The sequence below is a fragment of the Hemiscyllium ocellatum genome, chromosome 5, assembly GCF_020745735.1.
Source record: "Hemiscyllium ocellatum isolate sHemOce1 chromosome 5, sHemOce1.pat.X.cur, whole genome shotgun sequence".
NCBI lineage: Eukaryota > Metazoa > Chordata > Chondrichthyes > Orectolobiformes > Hemiscylliidae > Hemiscyllium > Hemiscyllium ocellatum.
The window spans coordinates 85570939-85593180 of NC_083405.1; the positions used below are offsets into that span (position 1 = coordinate 85570939).

General features: G+C 39.5%; 1 protein-coding gene across 1 annotated transcript in view; it reads left to right on the top strand.

The window, feature by feature from the left end:
• LOC132816207 (G patch domain-containing protein 8) overlaps positions 1-21903 on the top strand; it is a 527012-nt gene extending 505109 nt beyond the window's left edge. Inside the window, exons 3-4 of the mRNA XM_060825701.1 lie at positions 15097-15227; positions 18060-21903. Of these exons, the coding sequence (XP_060681684.1) occupies positions 15097-15227; positions 18060-21903 (3975 nt within the window). The remainder of the gene's footprint in view (positions 1-15096; positions 15228-18059) is intronic.
• Positions 21904-22242: the final 339 nt, after the last annotated feature.

Genomic DNA, 22242 nt, shown 5'->3' on the forward strand with positions numbered 1-22242 from the left:
ATGACAGTGAGCAAAGAACCCAGACCTGTGGCCTGACTCAGTTGCTGAGCTGGATGTGTGTCTCTGAGTACCAAATGTCCCTGCTGCAACATTACAATGATAGTTTTTGGATAGCTTTTGGTGCAACATTGAAATGCAGAAGCATGTAGCAACAAGCCAAAGTAAATGGATCCGAGATGTGCCATGAGGATTCCTAAAGGTTGGTCAATATCGGATATCAGTGTCCATGGTGATGGGATGCATGTGGTTAGTGGAGTGTGCCAGGATGTTGATGCCCAGTCAAAATTAGAATGGCGCTGGAAAAACACAGCAGGCCAGACAGCATCCGAGGAGCAGGAACATCGACATTTCGGGCAAAAGCCCTTCATCAGGAATGCCGATGCCCAGTGTCTGACATGGAGGTTGTTTTGGAGCAAGTGGCAAGGTGAATCGACCAAGGATCTGCTCTGGTTTCCATATTGAATTTTCCCAATGGCTAGTCTGTATAGCGAGTTCAGTAAAGTTACAGCCAATGCTGAGCTTGGCTGTTAACAAGGTGTTTAGCAAGTGTAAAGATCATCAACTGGGAATGTGCTATTGCCAAGTGAGAATCTAGCCATGCCACTAGGGCAGAGTATGCAAGATGTGATGAGATGATCTTGATATAAAGTTGGCCTCTCCTAATTCTCCCATTCACCTCGCCATAACTCGTGTCACTCAGATACTGATACGAAAAGCAATGTAAGAATAGCCTCTGTGCTGAACAAAATAAGGTGGATGAAGGTTTGTGTAGAAAATAAACACTGGCAGAAACAAATTGAACCAAATTATTTGTTTCTATTTGATAAGTATGATATATCTTCTACTCTTGATAATTCCACAAGTTATTATCGAGATTTAACAATCTGAAAAAAATGAGACCAGTTGTAACTGTTTCCTATTAATGAAGAAAAATAAGGGTGAACTTCCCTGTGGCTGCATGCTCAGCTCTCATAACAATGCATAAGCAATTGAAGAAACAACTTGATGTGGCAAAGATGGCATTTGTTCAAGCTCCCTACAGCCATGACATTTGATGTTATGTGTCAGGCTTCAAGTTGTAAAATCATTCCATATCCAAACACTACTCCAGGTGGTTGTGTAGTTTCCACAATCTTTTCATTCTGTGCATTTCTAGTTGATGTGGAGAGACGGTTGCAATCTTTTCTACCTGCATGCAGGCAATGTGCTGCCTTTCAACTCCTGGGAGTTGGAAAATACAAATTCAACTGCATTTTAATTTCAGGAGTATAACCTTTCATTTGTGCTCTTCCATTGTGCATCAATATATTATTTAAAATGATCTTTAACAATAATATCCGCAGATGGTGAACAGCAGTAATGATGGCATCATTGGCACCTTCCTACCCAATCACAGCAGGAGTAACACTTGACCCTTTACCTTCTCTTCACTGCTCCCAGCCCCTAACACACCCTCTAGGTGAAGCAGTGATTTTATTTCTAATTCTTTCAATCTCGTTTATTGCATTTGTTGGTCACAATGTGAGACCAAATACAGACTGAGTGATAGCTTTGCAGAACACCTCCACTGTAGGAATTACCCTGACCTCCCAGACGCTTGTCATTTTTGTAAATAATCTTCCTCCCATGCTAAACTTTTTGTCTGTGCCTGTTACAGAGTTCCAATGAAGCTCAATGCAAGCTGAAGGAACAACACCTCTTAATTACTTTACAGCCTCTCAATCTTAACGTAAAGTTCAACAAATTCAGAGCATGATCTCTGTCCTCCATTTTAATTAAAACCTCCCCCAACTCCTCTGTGTTTTGCTGGCTTTGCTTGCAGGAGTATAGGCCCAATGCTCTGTTTTATATCTCTATCAATGTTTATTAACTATTAGCGCCTCCTTCCTCTATCACTCCTTTAATACTTAATCTGTTGCTCTAGGCAACTCACAGTTTGTTCCACTTACTCCTCCTCGTCCTTTGTCAATTGGATAAAGACCATCATTTTCCAGCCCCTTGCAATTTTGAAGATGATCCACATGGGGGATGCAAGATGTTAACTCTGTTTCTCTGACAGACCTGCTGAGTTTCTCAAACATTTCCTGTTTCACAGCAATGACTAGGACTCTGACTTTAAACAGACACCATAAGACCATAAGTCCATAAGACATAGGAGTGGAAGTAAGGTCATTCAGCCCATCGAGTCCACTCCGCCATTCAATCATGGCTGATGGGCATTTCAACTCCACTTACCAGCGTTCTCCCCGTAGCCCTTAATTCCTCGAGACAACAAGAATCTATCAATCTCTGCCTTGAAGGACACCTAAGGTATTTGAACTTTTCACTCATGAGCTCTGTAGCCTTCTGGCTGTGCCCTAATTTTGATAGTATCTGTGCTATTTGGGAATGATGGCATTGTGAAGAAGTGTTGTCAACAAGCTCTGAAGAGGTTATTCCTTGTCACTTGGCAACCATCATTGCCACATGTGGTCGAATCGAAGGAGGATAGAATGTAGTAAATAGAGTGTAACATCACTGCAGATAGCCTGCACAGAGACTTTTACCTTGGAGGGTACTCTATTGGGATTAGGCTAAGGAGCACAAGTTGGTAAATGACATGTCTCTGCGGCTGGTTGAGGAACATCATTGTCACTCAGTGGACTGCCAGAGACCAGTCACAAGCAAGAGAGTACCCCATGATCTTGGCTATCTTCTACATGCACAGACAAATAGGCAAAATTATGAGATTTGTCAGAGGCAGTCAGTAAGCTAGATCAGGGCATCCAGCAACGTTATCAGTGCTGTGCTGGTTCTAGCATGCCATTGGAGAGCCAAGTCCTGCACACTCTGTGTTGGTGAGCTGTGTCTCTAACCCTGCACTGCAACACGCATCCATAAATGCTCAGCATTGGTGGCAAGGTGAGAGGGAGCAAGGGACCTCAGCCTCATCCCAGGTGCCCTTCCTGACAGGGAGACAAGATGGTGCCAGCAAGGAGAAATAGAGAGGATGAGCCACCCACAACACCTATAGATGCGACTTCTCAGGACCCTTCAGAGGTGCCCGCTTGCTCAATCCCCTCCTTGGTGCAAAGTCTGCAGAAGTTCAGACTGAGAAGGGACTGTTTGCAGTAGTCTCTTGGCAGACTTGGTCCCTCTTAGCCCAAAGGCACTATGGGAAAATTACCAACCCTTCCAGGTGGACAGGAGCAACTACAGACCAAGAGCTCTATACCAGAGCTGCAAAGGTCAGGGCTACATGTAGACATTGTGGTACCGGAAGAATAAGCTTACTGAGGGTACATAGGCAATATAATTAAAAGATCATTGGAAATAACTCTTCCCATTTAAAAATAAAACTTCATGCGCACTATTAAAATATCTGTTCTTGTGTCATTTCATTGTCGAGCCTGCTGGTATTATACCCATGTGATAGATGAGTAGCTTCTTCTCCCTCTGGAGGCTGTGCAGCAACTGTTGTTCTCATTGACTTTACTCACCGCAACATTGTCTTTGGAGTTGAAGCGAGGTCACAAGAACTCCAGACACTGCAATGTCCATGTCAGATGCATGAGCAGATAATCTGTGAAGAATGTTAAAAAAAACCTTATTGACGGAGTTCCTTAGCCCTCAAATCCATGACAATGAACGTCCCTGTTACACCATGGCATGGAGGCTTCCCAAACATGCCTCAATATCATGCCTCAATAAGGAGCTCTGAAGTATGTAACTCTATTTAAACATACTTTGCACAACCAAGTTTTCATGCTACATTGGGAATAGAATTCTGCCAGTAAACCAACACGATAACCCATTCCTGTTCAAAGGAAAAGTTCACTTCCACATCACAGACAATGTCCTTGCTTAATTGCAGTTCAGTGTATGAATATGGCAAGCATCATCTTCTAATGCTAGCTGTGGAATGTGTTTGTGAAATGGAAAGCTTACGTATTGCTATTAAATGATTTTGTCTGTTTACATTTGCTAACTGAATGAGAAAGAAGCAAATAGTGTGCACTATATAATTGTCCTGATTATTTGAGACTGTAATTCTTAATGTTTATTTTTGGAGTGTGAATGTCCTATCAATGAAATACAAACTGAAAACAGATGGGTGACATTACTGAGTCAATGGAGGCAGGATTACTGCAATTGCCTCTAGTCAGTGCCTCAAAATCCAAAGGTTTCATTCTGCAGTCGTGACTCTGCTACAGCACAGTACCAGACAGCAACAAGCCAGCTCCTCAACTGTTCATGCTCCCCATCATGACAAGCTGTCTGACTTTGCCCTTCCATTGAAAAGCAATGCAAGCCTCCAAGGGTAGCAGTCTATAATGGAGTACTGAAGACCCTGTGTTACGGAAACATTGCAAATGATGCAGAGGCTGGCATCCTGCAGGTTAGCACTGAAGTCGGTCAGTGTGCACTAAGAAAATACTTGGCAATCTCCAAGTAAGTAAAAAGTGAATGACTATTGAGAAAGCAAGCAAAGAGTCAATGGATGCATCTTTTGCAGATCCATAGATGCATAGGTATCTCTGCCCAAAAGATAACCTGGCAGAAGCATGCAAATTCTCCATGTCACTGAGCTTCAAAGGAAAGTGTTGAAAGGTCAAAGTGGTGTGTAAACTGGCCTGAGGCTGGCATGATGATGTGGTGAGGCTGGTAGTTTGCCAATACCATTTATGGAGCTAAAAGGTTGTGCAGGATGGTGGCCATTGCTCACACAGGGACATTGCTGTGGAGAAAGAATTGGAACAGCAATCAGCAAGGAGCAACTGCCAGTTATCTGTTCTAGTTTATACATTGGGAATGGTCCCTGTCTAATTTTGTTGGGGAAGAAGAGAAAAATTGGAAATGGTGTATAAAGCAAATTAGGTTATTAATGAGATGCGAATGCATGGAAAAATTATTATCATTACTTAAGAGTAGGTTGCTGAAGTCACCATTTAAGATTTAAAGAAAAAATAGCAAATATTTTTCTTGCTGCTGACATTCTGTTGTTGCCATTCTCACTGTGTTTACCCGACTTTCTCACCATTGCTCACATGACATCAGGAAGGGAAAAACTCTACCCTGTGAAAGCTGCAAGCTCTTCTCACTAACAAGCAACAACAAAACAGCTTGTCATCAGGGCCAGTGCTCCATCCATTTGCTGGTGGGTCTGCGCCCAGGCAGGATGACGCAACTTTGAGTTAACATACAGTGAGACCGGATGTGATGTCATTGGTCTATAACATTAACCTTTTCATTTGGATTTTGCTTGCCTAAGATTGGCAGTTGAAACACAGTCAAAATGTGGTAGTTTAAAACTTTAGGGTCCGATAAGGTATGAGAAAGCCCCAAAAGCAATTTTAAGCTCGATTGGCTCCATTTGTGCTGAACTGGCAAGGTTAAACCCCATCCTTAGGTTCCTTAAATATTCTGTGAGAAATACTGCTCCTGAAGTGTGATTGTAGCTGGATGAAGTTCTGGCTCAATACTTTTTGTCCTCGTTCTTTTGAATTACTGTTTTTATTGATTTTCATTGCCTGGAGGTGACCCTATCCTTCAGAAGTGTTAATATGCTGAAGGGATTTATATTCAGGGGAATGCACACAATTATATGTCTATCCAGAAACTCCAGCCTTACCACTTACAACTCTAATATACTATCCCGCCGTACTGATACCCAAGGGACACATCTCAAGTTTGATGACAATCTCATAGAAAATCATCTTGCTGGCTTACTACACAGCATTCTGTGATCTGCCATCTGATTTCTCTGTCACTTTCACCTTGTAACCCCTGGTGTATAAGCATTCCAATTCTGACTACCTTTGTATTGCTGTGTCCAATGACATTTTATCAGATTTCATGCTATCATGTTGTAGTGTCCTCTCCCTTTTGAGAAATAAATTCAGTCTACAACTTTCTCCAGGACCTTCAGACTATATGCAGAGTTTTCTCCTCTCCCAATTACTGTTAGCAGCTTGCCTGCTGATTCATGACTTAGACATTCCTAGTTTCCATGCAAAATACTTCATTCAGGCGAAGCTACCATTGACAGAAGAATTGAACAGAAGACATGATTCCGTTTTTCTTTGTGTAAAGTGTAGGGAGGAAAAGACCATCCTCAAACTGTGTTTTTATATCTTTTTCCTACTCAGTTGGCGAATCGGTCTCCCTGTGATAGGAAAAATGTTGTGAAACTTGAAAGGGTGCAGAATAGATTTACAAAGATGTTGCTGGGGTTGGAGGATTTGAGCTAAAGGGAGGGGCTTTATAAGCTGAGGCTATTTTCCCTGGGGTGTCAGAGGCTGGGAGGGTGAACTTATAGTAGTTTATAAAATCAGGAGGGGTGTGGATAGGGTGAATAGCCAAGGTCGTTTCCCCAGGGTAGGAGAGTCCAAAATTAGAGGGCTTAGGTTTAAGGTGAGGGAGGAAAGATAAAGAGCCATAAGGATAACCTTTTTCACACAGAGGGTGGTGCGTGTATGGAATGAGCTGCCAGAGGAATTGGTGGCGGCTAGTACAATTCCAACATTTAAATAGCATCTGGATGGGTATATGAATAGGTAGGGTTTAGAGGGATATGGGCCAAATGCAGGCAAATGGGGCTAAATTAATCTAGGATATCTGATTGGCATGGACAGTTTGGACTGAAGGATCTGTTTCTGTGCTGTTCAACTCTCTGACTCTAATTGCCTCTCTTCTTTCTTGAGAGCAGTGACTTGTGATAGGGTTGTACAGATAACAGTTGTTCTCCAGTAACTTACCAAATTGTCATTCTTCAGTGAGAGTAAGTAGACTGACTTATAGAAAAAATTACTGCTGAACCAGATCCTTAACTACTGCCCATCAATATGGAGATGTTCACTGGATCTGGCAGTTGTTTCCCTTCTGTCATAGAGTCACGGAGATGTATAGCATGGAAACAGACCCTTCAGTCCAACCCGTCCATGCCGACCAGATATCCCAACCCAATCTAGTCCCACCTGCCAGCACCCAGCCCATATCCCTCCAAACCCTTCCTATGCATATACCTATCCAAAATGCCTTTCAAATGTTGCAGTTGTACCACAGCTTCCATCACTTCCTCTGGCAGCTCATTCCATACATGTACCACCCTCTGTTTGAAAATGTTGCCCCTTAGGTCTCTTTTATATCTTTCCCCTCTCACACCAAACCTATGCCCTCTAGTTCTGGACTCCCCCATCCCAGGGAAATGACTTTGTCTATTTAACCTATCCATGCCCCTCATAATTTTGTAAACCTCCATAAGGTCACCCCTCAGCCTCCGACGCTCCAGAGAAAACAGCCTCAGCCTGTTTAGCCTCTCCCTATAGCTCAAATCCTACCACCCTGGCAATATCCTTGTAAATCTTTTCTGAACCCTTTCAAGTTTCACAACATCTTTTGGATAGGAAGGAGACCAGAATTGCATGCAATATTCTAACAGTGGCTTAACCAATGTCCTGTACAGCCGCAACATGACCTCCCAATTGCTGTACTCAATACTCTGACCAATAAAGGAAAGCATACCAAACGCCTTCTTCACTATCCTATCTACCTGCACTCCACGGTCTCTTTGTTCAACAACACTCCCTAGGATCTTACCATAAAGTGTATATGTCCTGCTAAGATTTGCTTTCCCAAAATGCAGCACCTCGCATTTATCTGAATTTAACTCCATCTGCCACTTCTCAGCCCATTGGCCCACCTGGTCAAGATCCTGTTGTAATCTGAGATAACCTTCTTCGCTACTACACCTCCAATTTTGGTGTCATCTACAAACTTACTAACTGTACTCTTATGCTCGCATCTAAATCATCTATATAAATGACAAAAAGTAGAGGACCCAGCACTGATTTGTCATTGAGTACCTCAATCTGATGAGATACAACTTTCTGCCAAAGTAAAAGTGGAGTTTTCTTTTCACTACTGTTGCCATTTGTATCACATCTCTAACTTAAGATTCCTGCAATCTAAAGTCAATGAAATACAGGGTGCTGATTTTTTTATTTTAACCATTGAGGAACTATTTTCTAAATGACTTTACTCAATATGGATGTCACTGGAAAGAGCAACAGTTATTCCCCAATCCTAAATAATCTCAAGGATTATTTGATGTTGAATACTACTTAGTCACGTGCTGCTTCACTGAGAGACCAGTCAAGATTAAGCTGCATGATTATACATCTGGACTCATATGTAGGCTAAACTAGGTGAATCTAGCAGATATTCGTCCCTTGAGAACCAGAAGCAATTTTAATAAAATAATTCTAACCACTGTTACTTACATTTTCCTTTTAATCTGGATTTGTCTATTTAATTGAATTTGCATGCTCTGCCTGCTGCAGCAGGACTTGAGCCTCTTGTTCCATGTCATTAACCCAGGTCTTCGGATTACTAAACTAGTTATTTAACAATTACACTACTTCTGTTCCTGTTTACTCCCATGAGTTCTTTTCCAAACATAAATGATATGACTGGTTATTAACACCATCCATGAGTTTTGTTATTTTGGATGATATCCAAGGTGATGCTTTTTTAAAACGAGATAGGAAATTTATGTTCTGCTGTCTGTCGCAGAGTAGCACATTGCCTGATGGAGTTGGGTGTGCCACTAACTTGTCTGGACTGAATTCACTGAGAGGAGATTAGTCATACACGCTTTTAGCATGAATAGAAAATATACTGCCTGAAGTTAAAGTGAATGAGTTAGGGAGTCTTATTAGATTTCAAGAACCTGAATTGTATATTACAGATAAAAAATGTTTGAAGGTAAAATTTAACAAAATAATGTATATATGTGCCAGCTGAAGAGAAGTGAATAAACATGGCAAAAAGTAATATGATTCTACATGGTGGTTTAAAATGTTGCTGAACTAATCTTCCATTACAGAATAAATGTTAAAAATTCACTAAAATGGAATAAGAACTCTAATGTATACAAATGTATTGTGCTTATATCCCAAGATTAATTTTGATTGAAAGAAAGGTGAATTACACTGTTCTTGTGTCTTAGCAGCAGATGATCCAACAAACCCGCAAACCAAAGTGAAGTAACTCCTCAGAGATTGGCATTCAATCACCAATCACATTTTATTTTACAAATGCATGTGCTTTGACAATAGCACTGCCTTTCACTGAGCTGGTCATAGAGACGTCTCAATATCTCGCTTACTTTAAAACTATTCCCCTGAGTATCTGATATTCCATCCTGGGAAAAACACTCCAGCTACCCACTCTATTCATGCCTCCCATAATTTTATATACTTCTATCAGGTCACCCCTCAGCCTCTGATATTTTAATTTTAAAAAATTCTAAGTTTGTCCAACCTCTTCTTTTGGCTTATTCAGTCCAATTCAGGCAACATCCTTGAAAACCTCTTTTGCACCCTCTCCAAAGCCTCCACATCCTTCCTATTGTGTGGCAACCACACAATGCACCAAATGTGGCTGAACTATAGTTTTATACAGCTGTAACATGACTTGCTAACTTTTATACTCAATGCCCCAACCCATGACAGCAAGCATGCAGTAAACTTTCTTTATTGTTCCTTATTCATTGAGAAAATGTTTATGGAGACTGACAATTCTTGCTTCTTTCCCCATATCAACTCTCTGACTAATCAGAGTCTAGCTGTCAGATTTGCATGTTTTTTGAGAATAGAATCCCTACATTGTAGAAACAGGCCATTCAGCCCAACAAGTCCATCCTGACCCTCTGAAGAGCATCTTACCCGGACCCATACTCTTACGCTATAACCCTGCATTATCCATGGCTAACACACTCAACCAACACATCTCTGAACACTATGAGTAATTTGGCATGGCCAATCCACCTCATCTGCACATCTATGGACTCTGGGAGGAAACTGAGGCACCCAGTGGAAAGAAATGGGAAGAATGTGCAAACTCGCCCGAAGGTGGAATCAAACCTATGTCCCTGTTGTTGTGAGGCAGCAGTACTAACCACTGAGCCACCATGCTACCCAAATAATTGTAGCTGCATCTCTATGCCAACCATGATCCAAGCAATCAGCACCCTTGTGTCAAGTTGTATAAATGGGTGTTTCATTTCAAGCCTTGGTTTCAGATGTTCCAATCCTGATGAATACAAGTTGAAAATCTTTGACTTTGTAGCAATGGCTTTTGCCCGAAACGTCGATTTTGTTGCTTCTCGGATGCTGCCTGAACTGCTGTGCTCTTCCAGCACCACTCATCCAAAATCTGGTTTCCTGCATCTGCAGTCATTGTTTTTATCTAGTTGTTTTTAACCCTACTGCGAATCCTCTTGCAAGGATGCCTGCCTTGAAGAAGTTTTCCTCCTCTCTCTACAAGAATTTCAGGGATTCCCTCTCCCACTGCAACTCCCAGGTGATTTCCTCTGCCCTGAAGCTCTTACTTCATGCTACTTTCTCCCCACCCCCACCCTCCTCCAGCTTATCTCTCCACGTTTCAGGCTCTCTGCCTTTATTCCTGATAAAGGGCTTTTGCCTGAAACGTCGATTTTGCTGCTCCTCTGATGCTACATGAACTGCTGTGCTCTTCCAGCACCACTAATCCAAAATTTGTAGCAATGAATAGTCTAGGCCTCTGGATTAGTAGTCCAGTGATGTTACCATGACAGCACTGCCTTCTCACCCTAAGCAAATGCATAAAGCATTAAGAAAAGATCCAGAAATTTTGGAGCAGGATAAAATGGGCTCAGGCTCTACATTAAGGATTATAGTTCATTTATTCCCCTCAGTTTTCACCAAAGGGATAGCAGAACCTCAGGGGTACAAATAAGGCAAGTCGACCTGTGTGCAATTTGTAATATTTTCTTCCCTGGATAGAAGAATGATTAATATGAGAAGAAATGTTGACTTCCATAGGGATGCTTGTTGAGGCCCATTCTCTTCCTGAATTATATCAATGACTTAGACATTGCTGTAAATGGCACAATTCCAATATTTCTGGATGACACATAACCTGGAAGCTTTGGCAACTGAGTGGTGGATAGTTTAGAAATTCAACAAGAAATGGATCAAATGAGCAGATATGTAGCAGATGAAATGTCAGAACGTGTGAAGTAATTCAATTTGAAAGAAGAACATTGAAAGACAATTCTAAAGAGAAAGGCAGGAGCTGAAGGATGTGGGTTTGTATGTGCATAAAACATTGAAAGTGGCGGGATATCTTGGGAGCACAGTTAATAAAACACAATATCCTCGGCATGGACGAGTTGGACAGAAGGGTCTGTTTCCATGCTGTAAATCTCTATGATTCTATGACTCTATTAGAAGGGGTGAAAAGTATGAAAGCATGAAAGTGATTACATTTATGCAGTGGATACCACACCTCAAAAAACATGTGAAGACATTAGATAGAATGCAGAAAGGTTTTACAAGAATATTCCCATGGATGAGGGACTTTTGTTATGAAGATGTGTTGGAAAAGTTAGTACTATTTCCCTTAGAGAATAGAGATTTAAAAAGAGATTTGACATGCAAATTCAAAATCCTGAGGAGTCCGGAAAGGTTAGATAGCAAATAGCTGTAGTAATTGGTGGAAGGCCCAAGAACAAGTGGCACAGATTTAAGGTAGTTTTTGCAATAAACAATAGGGACATGAGGAAAGTGTTTTTGACATAAATGTGTTGTTTTGTTCTGCCTGAGAGTGTGATGAAAGCAGGTTCAATTAAGACTTTCAGGAGAGAATTGATTTGTTATCTGAAGAGGGAGAATATATTGATCTACAGGGAGAATGCAGAGTAGTAGTAAAGGGTAAATCACTCATTTGGAGAGCTGGCACAGACACAATTGACTGAATGCCTTTTGCTGTACTGTAATAATTCAATGATACTGCAACTTCTATGAAATTGTGCCAAAAGGTTTTCAAACATGGCTATTTGTAATTCTTTTTTACTACTTCATTTTTTCAGATGATTAATCATTATATACTTACTTAGATTTTAAACAATGTGTTAATTCAGCTATATGTTTGATTGATTCAAGAACAGCTTCTTACCCACTGTTATCAAACTTTTGAACTGACCTCTCAAACGTTAATTCTGATTTCTCTCTTTCTGCACCTTCTCTGCATCTATAAGACTGTATTCTGCACTCTGTTCTGTTACCCTGTTGAACTTTCTATGATACAATATGTCTGTATAGCATGCAAAAAACACTTTTTGCTGTATCTTGGTATGCGTGACAACAATAAATCAATCAAATGGTCAGGACAGTTATGTTGCTTTTGCATCTTGATAACCTAATTTAGTTATCAAATTTAGAATAATACTGATATTATTCCGTGTTAACTACCTCAACAATGTTTTGGGGACAAATAGCCTGAACTGTATTCTTAAAATTACTCTTTAGATAATGGTAAATGTTTCCACTATCAGTAAAGTTTCATGGAAGTACAAGTCACCTTGAGATCAAAATCATTTTGGAATTAATTTTTGACTTTCACATTTGTTGTTTATTAACCTTTTATGATTACAACTGTGTCATGATAGTACTAAGATACAGGCTATAAATTTTTTAACTTTCATCGTTTGATTTTTATCTAGCTTTCAAGGACTAAAATGGTTTTTAAATGAAATCTATTGACCTCAAATATCTGGAACAACTGCTTGACCAATTTGATTGAGGCATATTCAGGAAACCTATGTGGAATAAGCAAAATCGATTTCAAAACTAATAATAGAACATAGAACATAGAAAAATACAGCACAGTACAGGCCCTTTGGCCCTCGATGTTGCGTCGACCTAAGCCCACCTAACCTACACTAGTCCACTATCCTCCATATGCCTATCCAATGCCCGTTTAAATGCCCATAAAGAGGGAGAGTCCACCACTGCGACTGGCAGGGCATTCCATGAACTCACGACTCGCTGAGTAAAGAATCTACCCCTAACATCTGTCCTATACCTAACTCCCTTTAATTTAAAGCTATGGCCCCTCGTAATAGCTGACTCCATACGTGGAAAAAGGTTCTCATTGTCAACCTTATCTAAACCCCTAATCATCATTGAAACCAGTTGCACATTCAGGTATTGGGAAATTGCCATTTCCTTTCTCAATTTGCATTTTGCTGAATAAGTGGCACATATTGTACATGAAAAGTGCCTGCAGATTATCCAGTTTACAAGAAAACAGTGAAGCTAGACACAGGAATACACCAAGTAACTGTATTGCAGTGGCTGTTTTTGATCAAGCATGAGAGGAATAAATTTGGCATGGTAACTGGTAGTCTATTTCTCTCTCTCCCTATATCATTATCATCAACTCAGAAATAGCACCCAGTGAAAAGTCAAATTGGAAGAGCAACCATTCACTAAATTCTCAAAGATATTTGAAAATACGGCTACTCCTGCGGGCATGAATCACCTGTGACAAAATTGTGGCCTCAGTTTAAAAATCTAACATCAAGTACTCTAAAGATTTTAAAATTTCATAATCTTTATTGTTCCTGTCTGAATCAGACACACTCTCATTTTTAGTGTTATACATGGTTTATTTGTGTATTTGCTGTCATGTTTTATTATTGTTCTTGAAGTCAGTAAGTAATAAAATTCCTCTTTCTTTCACAAAATAGTCTTGTAATTGGTTCCTTACATTTTGACTTGTATTATATTTTAATTGGTGTATGATAGTGTGTGCTAAAAAGAAATATGTGTTGTGACAAAGAAGGTTAAAAAGACTTCACCAGATTTTATGAAGTTAGAATAAATGGTGTTTGTTGTTGCAAAGAATGCTTTTCTTAATTTGTTCACAAGGTTACCTTGTCAGAGCTGGTTAATGGGGAAACGATACCTTGCAAATGCCTTGGACAATATCACAATCAATTACTTCATAACAATTTTCTTATATTATCATGATTACCTTTAATAAGGACTGAAAAATTGAATATTCTGTTGTGTACATGTATTGATTTTAATACCATGGATATAACTATAATCTTGCTTGCCCTGTAATGCTTTCTGTGTGTTTACCTGTTCTCTTTGCTTTGTATTTTTACTTTGTCCTGTTTTTACGGTGTGACATCAAACAAAATACCACTCTGCACAAAAGTGCTTCTAATTTTATGGAGCGCAGATCACTAGAGTGAGTTCCCTTATGCTAGTGTATATGACTGTACTTCTTTATGTCTCCCATTCCCTTGATGCCTGCATCATTGGTGTAACTATGCTGTAAGCAGTTTGATGTTCTGTTTTTAATGCTGCCCCGTTTGCTTTGCTGGTTGTCTTGTGGACTGTAAGTAGTGAAGTGGCATTTGCTCTCCAATGCCTGCTTTCTGCAGTGCCAGAAAAGCATTACGTTCTTTCCTTGACAGGTGGGAATGATTTTCTTTTCTGCTTTCCCCAAAAATATGCTTGAAGATGAACAGCATACATTTCAAGCTGAAATGCAGTGCTTGACACATATGGAACTCTATGCAGCAGGTTACCCTCCTATTTTGTTCAGATTTAACAGGTGAAATATAGCCTAGCGACTATGATTAGGATGAAGCTTTTTGTTCCAGTATTTTGTCTTGGCTGCTGTTTGCCTGCTGTATGTATGGACTCAAGTGATGCCATCATCTGCTTCTTGATGTCTGTCATGTGGTACTAAATTGAAACACAACGGTATTGTTTTTGATCACAAATATTACTTGGAGACCTTCCTTTTATTAGTATTTTTGATTATTTTTGTTTCTGCTGTTGCAGTTTCAAAAATACAAGCTTAAAGAAATATTTGAGTTGATGAAATGAATGTTTGTTTGTGTAATGACTCCTTTTCATATCACTCTGTAACTAGTGAAAGGTGGCACAAAATTCATTTTTTCATTGCTGTTTGAAACTGCTTGGTATATTTGGTTGGCTGTTAGTGAATGTATATTCTACCTCAAAGTTATTTGGGCAGGATCTGTGGTAACAGGTTCGAGAGTGTGGTGCTGGAAAAGCACAGCGGGTCAGGCAGCATCTGAGGATCAGGAGGATCGACTTCTTGGGCATAAGCCTTTCATCAGGAATATGATCAGCAAAATTCCTTTTCCAGTGCCACACTCTCGACTCTGATCTCCAGCATCTGCAGTCCTCACTTTCTACTGTGGTAACAGACACCAACTGATCAATGCAAATTTTGAATTTTTCTCAGAGACTGAAAGAACTAAAGCAAAGAGAATTTGCTCGAAATGTAGCTTCAAGATCAAGAAAAGATGAAAAGAAACAGGAAAAGGCACTCAAACGTCTCCATCAGCTTGCAGAGCTCCGGAAACAGACAGAATGGTCAGTATTCATCAATATTTGAACACCAAATGATGTATCAATATTTAAATACTCACACTGGTAGTCACTTGACATGGAATGTCATGGCATGTATGAGGATCATTCAATAATTTTATCTGTGTACGAAAACAAAATGTAAGTCCACTGAATTGCACTCTTACATTGACCTTTCTAACCTACTCCCTTTAGATGGAAAATACAGTCAGACCCTGTCATTATATCTTGTGTAGAGTAGGGAGGCCATGAGTACAACCACTAAATGTGCCTCACCAGCAAGGTCACAATATCCTTATAGAGCAAATAGTTATTGACCTATGTGATGACATCATGCCATCACTACAGGAGAGTAGCTATAATGGCATTTCTAGGAAAGCATCTTTTGTGATACCACATAGACCAGGCAGAAGTCAGAAAGACCTAATAAAAAACCAATGTTACTGACCACAAGTCTTAAATTAACTGCCAGAGTAGCCTTAACACATTTGCCAGTTGGCTATAGTAGACCCACACTGGAGTAGACATTTTCTGAAGACCATAAGAAAAAAATAAATTTAAGAGTCTTACAATGATATAATTCCACAATGCCTGAGTTCTCTCTTTGGAAATATGCTAACGTGTTGTAAAATTCAGAAATATGTTTTCAAAATATTGCATGGGGTTAATATCCAGACATAACATTGGTGGTTTGTCCATTAACTATTAGTTTTGAGATTAAATATAGTGCCGTGATTTTCCTGTCTTATTTTTGCTGTAAAATGATAATGTGATGTCTTAAAATTGCAAAACCAAGCTAAAGGATGATGCTAAGTAGATGATCCAACAATTTGGAGCCAACATAGAATGTCCATTTCAATTTATATGCTGTGAAGTCTGAATGCCCCTTACGTTGATAAAAAATAGTTAAAACATAACAATATACAATCATTTCATTACTTACATAAAATGCCTAAAAGCTACTGATTATCCAATTAAACAAGTTTTCAAAATAATGCGAGTGAAAAGTCCTTTGAACCAACAAGAATTCAAGAATGTGAGATGTATGAAATAGGTAACGGGACATTGATAGAATGGATATGCTGAAAATCAGTCTGGCAATTCTGGGTTAGACCTGGACTTCCAAGGTAAAAAGTCAATTGATTTCACTTCCTTAACATCAAAAGAGCAATATAATGTGTTATGGCCAGACCAGACCCCCTCAAAGTATATTAAGAAGATAGCCTGGACTCTAACATTTTCTTTCTTTAAAGTTTAGTGTGAAGTTTGGGTTCTAGATATAATTTGATTGGTCAAACTTCTCAATGTTAAATAAAACACACTTTATTTTTCGACTACAGTTAAAACACAGACAAAATAAAAAGAAAAGAAATTTCTTAACTGTAACTTGATTGAAATGCTTAACAAAATAATAGATATATGAACTATTACTAATTAACTGTTATAGTAAAATCTCATAAACATGCCATTGGCAATGGCAAATTCAATAAAATAGATTGTCTTACATGCAATTCCAGAAGTAGGAAAAGAGCCTCAGCTTTCAGCTGTAACAGAGAGAAGAATTAGAATTTCCACATCCAACTTCAAAACCGCAGCAACTTCAGAAAGCTAAAACTAAAAATCCTGATTGTGTGGGAGCTTGACCCCACCCATTCAGGCTGCTTCTCTTGTTCCAACTTTAGTAAAAATCCCCAAAGCGTCACAAGCTGTTTACTTCATTGGCTTTGAGCATACTGACTCCACTGCTGTCTCAACCTTTCTTCATAAAATAAGGGACAAAATACACCTCTTAAAGCCATAGCGTTGCCACAAATTATAGGTGCAACAGAAAGTAATGAATATTACATTAATTTTGAGCCAACAAAGAATGTCCATTTCAATTTATATGCTCCGAAGTCTTAATGCCCTTTATGTTGATAAAAATAGTTAAAACATAACAATATACAATCATTTCATTACTGACATAAAATGCCTAAAAGCTACTGATTATCGAATTAAACAAGTTTTCAAAACAATGTGAGTGAAAAGTCCTTTGATCTAAATCTTGTTTCTTGCTCATTTTATTATCTAATTGACAAGTATTTATATTCTGAGAACTTCTTTCTGTATCACTTTTTAATTGACATTCAACACATATGAGTAGCTGTAGAGACATTCTTTTTTCACCCTTGACTCTGAATGATAACCATCAGATAATGTGCAGAATCCCCTGAAATGAATGAAAATTAATGTACCCAATTTGCAGTCATTTTCACTTGAGAGTTAGTTAATCAATGGTGAGCTCCTAGACAGCAGCTTAATAATGCAGCATAAACTTATGATTGAAGGTGGGTTGTGAATAATAATCCCCACTGATGCAAGCAATTAGTTAAAGCAACATTGCTGTTCCAAGGTGAAGCTCAGTCTTTGGGGCAAATAGTGAGTGATATTTTCAATGTGAAACTTCAGGGAATGAAAATTGCTGTTTCAGTCTGTGAAAGCTACAAAAGACCTACCAGGAGTATCTGTCACAATGAAGTATTTTAAAGTTGCGATCATAAACCCAACAACACTCTTTCTATTGTCATCCAAACTAATATTCACTAAATACTCCTTGTTGATGATGATGGACAAAGTATGACCTTAATGTATATTTAAGTAGTAAACATAAGGGCTACTTAGCAAAGATTTTTTTTTCATAATTATTGACCAGTAGAATACTCAAAGATACTGAAATTGCAGGAAACTATCCAGGTAGTTATTCAAATAAAAGGATCAAATGATATCATGTTACAGTTTTCATTTTACTTTCATTCATTGTAATAAGGTCACTTATCTCATCTGTTTGGTTTCATGCAGTGCTCCAGGAAGTGGCCCTATGTTCAAACCTGCAACAGTGGCCATTGACAATCACTCAAAAAGAGTTGCTACTGGATCCAATGCCAAAGACAGAGAGACTGGACGAAAGAGCAATTCCAGGGCTTCATTCAAAAAAGAAGCACTGAAAAAAAATTTGGAAAATAGCCTGCAATCTACAGCACAAGTACAAAGCCAGTTAGGCTTAAAGCCCTTCACAAATAAAAGCAACTCATGTATCCCCATTCACAAGGGTAGTGTCTCATTTTCTTTCTCCAAAAAAGCTCCAGTGAAGCTAGAGTCATCAGCTTCAGTTTTCAATGACACCACTGAAGAAAAGCAATGTGAAGATGAGCCCCAAAATTACAAAGTGAAAGCTGAACCAACAATGTTAGGGTTACCTGGAGGGCAAAATAGCATGGCATGCACCAAAAATAATGAGCAAATGAAACAGTCTCAGATGGACAGTGGCATCGGGAGCAATCCTTTTGCAAGAGTTAAAAAGCTGAAGGCGCTTATGTTGAAGGAAAATAAGGATGAAGAAGGAAAAGAATATTACTGTTATACTCCTACACTTTGCAACACCAAGACAAAATTTCCTTTCTTATTATTCATGAAATCATCTGAGACAACAGACGCAGACAAAGTGTCAGCCCACAATGAAAAAAACAAAGGGTTTCATGCTGATGGCAGTAGCTTCAAATGTTCTGTAATCTCTGAAATTGAGGATGGACAGCACGAGGTCAGAGATACAAAGAAAATGGCTGCACCTCAATCAAATTATCTTGCTTGTCAGCGGGCAACCAATCAAGAAGATGGAAAAACACTGGATCAGGATATTTGCAAGATGAAAAATGAGGCACTATCCATGTTTAATGAGAAACAGAGAGAACCCACACTACTACCTAAAGAGAAGTTGAGCAGGCTGGAACCTTCACATAGGCCGAAGCCAATAACTGGGCCCTTCCTTCCTGTGCTAAGTAGAGATGAATCAACGATACTCCAATGGCCATCAGAACTTTTATTGTTTACCCAGACTGAGCCATCCATCTCTTACAGCTGTAATCCATTATATTTTGATTTTAAACTTTCAAGAAACAAAAATCGAGAGAATGGGACGACAGAGCCAGGATCTAATATGGACCATCAGCGTAACGTGACTGTTGCTATTGAAGGAGACAATGGGACAGCCATAACAGAAGCACACAATATAAGTGTAGAGATTGAGGAAGATTTGAACCAGAGAAAACTAATAGGATCACACAAATCAAAGGAAAGGAAGCACCACCACAAAACTAGCAAGAGGTCTAAGCAGAAGCCTGAGAATGGCTATGCAGAAAATGTGATCAAAAAAACAAAAGGGATGAAGTACAAACATAATCTGAAAGAAAAGGATAAATATGCTTTGGAAATAAAAGACCCAGAATCACAGAGTACTGAAGAAGATTTGAAAGAGGAAAAATACTCCAAACTAACCCCAAAACGATTTTTACAGGATGGACATTCCAGCACTAATGAGGAACTGGAGCAAATTAGCAGCAGTGTTAATAAGAAACCATTAGCTTCTCCTCTTGATTTAAGCAACAAAAAACAGAAGGTGTCACCAGATAACTCTTTAAGTAGTTCCAGAGAAATGTGTGAAAATCAAAAGGTGCACAAAGCCAGACATGACAGCCTAAATTTGAACAGCAATGAGACCAATAGCATCAACGAACTCCCCAGAGAGAGCCGTAAATCATCTTCACATTGTAGCTATGAAGATGGCTCAGAAAGTAATAGAAGTAATTGCCGAAAATCCAGAAGCTATTCATCTTCCCATGGTTCATCATTTAGGTCATCTTCTGATACCTCAAGTGACCGCAGTAGGACTAGTCATAGCAGTAGAAATTATTCCGATAGATCAAGTGATTACAATCATAGAAGTCGGTCTCGGTATTGTTCAAAAAGGCATCAAAGGTCACATTGTAATCACAAGTGTCATTCTACACGTAAAAAGAACAGGCACAGCTATTCATCAATGTCATCATTATCCTCCGATAATGACTATCACCAGAGGAAAAGAAGTGGCAGCCGAAGCAGAAGCCGAGAAAACACCCACAGGACTCATTCATGCACAAAAGGCCGAATTCATGGCAGAAGCAGAAATTCCAGCAATAGCCGACATCACAGCAGAAGTAGAAGCAGGTACAGGAGCAGGTCAAGGCATAACTGGAATAGACAAGCAAGTCCCATTAGAGATTACTCAAGCAGTGGACGTCCCAGTCTGAGGAGGTCATGCTCTAGAAACAAAGAACAGTGTCGGAAAGATATAATGAACGAGGGTGGACACAGAAGTTCCAGGTCTTTCACAAAAGACAGAGTGTATCATGTAAAATCATCTCTATGCTATCGTGACTGTCATGAGGTACAAAGAGGGACAGAAAAAATCCGTGGAACAATAAAGAATGAAGATACAATGCAGAATCACAGCTCCACATCACCCAGTTTATTCCAACAGAATGACACCATTGGTTGCTCCTTTCTAACTTTGAAGGAAATGATTAAAGATGGAAAAAAATCCCTGATAACACAGGGACTGTTAGAAAAGCTGCAGTGTAACAAAACTGAAGAGGGAAAAAATACAGCAAGAAACTTAACATCAGCATCAATTTCATTAGACCTAAAGCTGAATGATCCCATACAAGGTAATGACAGCCCCAGACCTCCTCCATCTGTGGATAATATGACATTATTCTCTGTAATTGGAAAGTTAGCTACAACAGAAAAGGTAGTTGTAAAAAATGATGATACTTGCAAAGGAGTTAACATTGACAAAGCAACTGAGCCTGAAAACTCAAAATGGACTGAAAATGAAACAACATTGACTATAAATCAAGAACAGAGCATTCTTCAGAAAGAAGTACATGAGGATAAAACAGCCATAGAAGAAGGATCAATGGACAGTATAATAAAAAATGCTGAAGAGGATCGGGTAGGCCCGACTGTATATAAAGTTCAGCCTGCTGAAGAAAATGTGACCCCAGTCCCTGAAAATATGTCTAGTGTTGTTTCCTGTGTTACTGATGGTTTTGACAATAGTTCAATGGTAGTCAAAGAAGAACATTCCCAAACAACTTTTTATGATTCTAGTGACATAAGTTCTGATCCAATGGGAGAGGTTACCTTTGATTATTACAACACTAACTCAGAGAGTGTTGACAAAATGGATCCTACATTTATGGAGACTGCTAAATCAGCCTCAACCTCCCTAGCCAGCCAGCCTATAATCTTCACATCTGAAGAAATGGAGAAATATAGCAAATTGCAATTACAAGCACAGCAACATATCCAACAACAGTTTCTTGCCAAACAGGTTAAGACATTCCCATCATCTGCATCACTTGCTTTCTCTCCAGTGCCAGCATTTCAACCTGTTTCCATTCAGCAACCATCCGCCACTGCTGCTACCGTTACCACTGTTCACCACACTCTCCTCCAACATCATGCTGCAGCCACTCTTACAGCTGCGCTGCACCCTAATGCCCACCAGCAAGCAATGGCACAGCTTCACCATATCACCCAGCCACATATCACACCCTTTACCTTCTCTCCAATCGCTCATTCTATTTTTCCTGCTCACCCCACCACATTCCTAGCTGGCCACCCACTGCATTTCATCCCTGCAGCGGCAATCCACCCAGCTCAGCTAGCACTCCACCCACTGCCACACACCACCCTCTGTCCCACTCTACTTGCCCCTCACCCAGTTGCAGCAGCTGCTGCTGCTTCAGCCATTCATTTTCACCCTTTGCTTCACCCTCTGTTCCCAGGACATGATCTGCAACATCACTCTGCTCCAAACACCTGAGTCAAACTTTTCAAAGGTTAATAAGTTGTTCACAGCAGTCTTAAATACCTTGGTTTCTTCATGGCAGTGGCAAAAAGTAGCTAAAAGGATATACTGTAAATGACTTTGGTCTTCCTGAGCTGAGGTATTTCATGTGGGTTCTTGTCAGACTTTAGTCTTTCTTTTAATGAAATTCTTAGATGATGACACCTCAATGCCCTGTGCACTATACATGCTTTTAATGTCCTAGATTCCATCTGCCTTAGTGTTAACAATAATTACCTGCAAGTATCATGGTATTTTTCAGATGGTCTTCTCAAATTTGCCCTTAGGATAGATCAGTCTTTTTTTTAGAATACT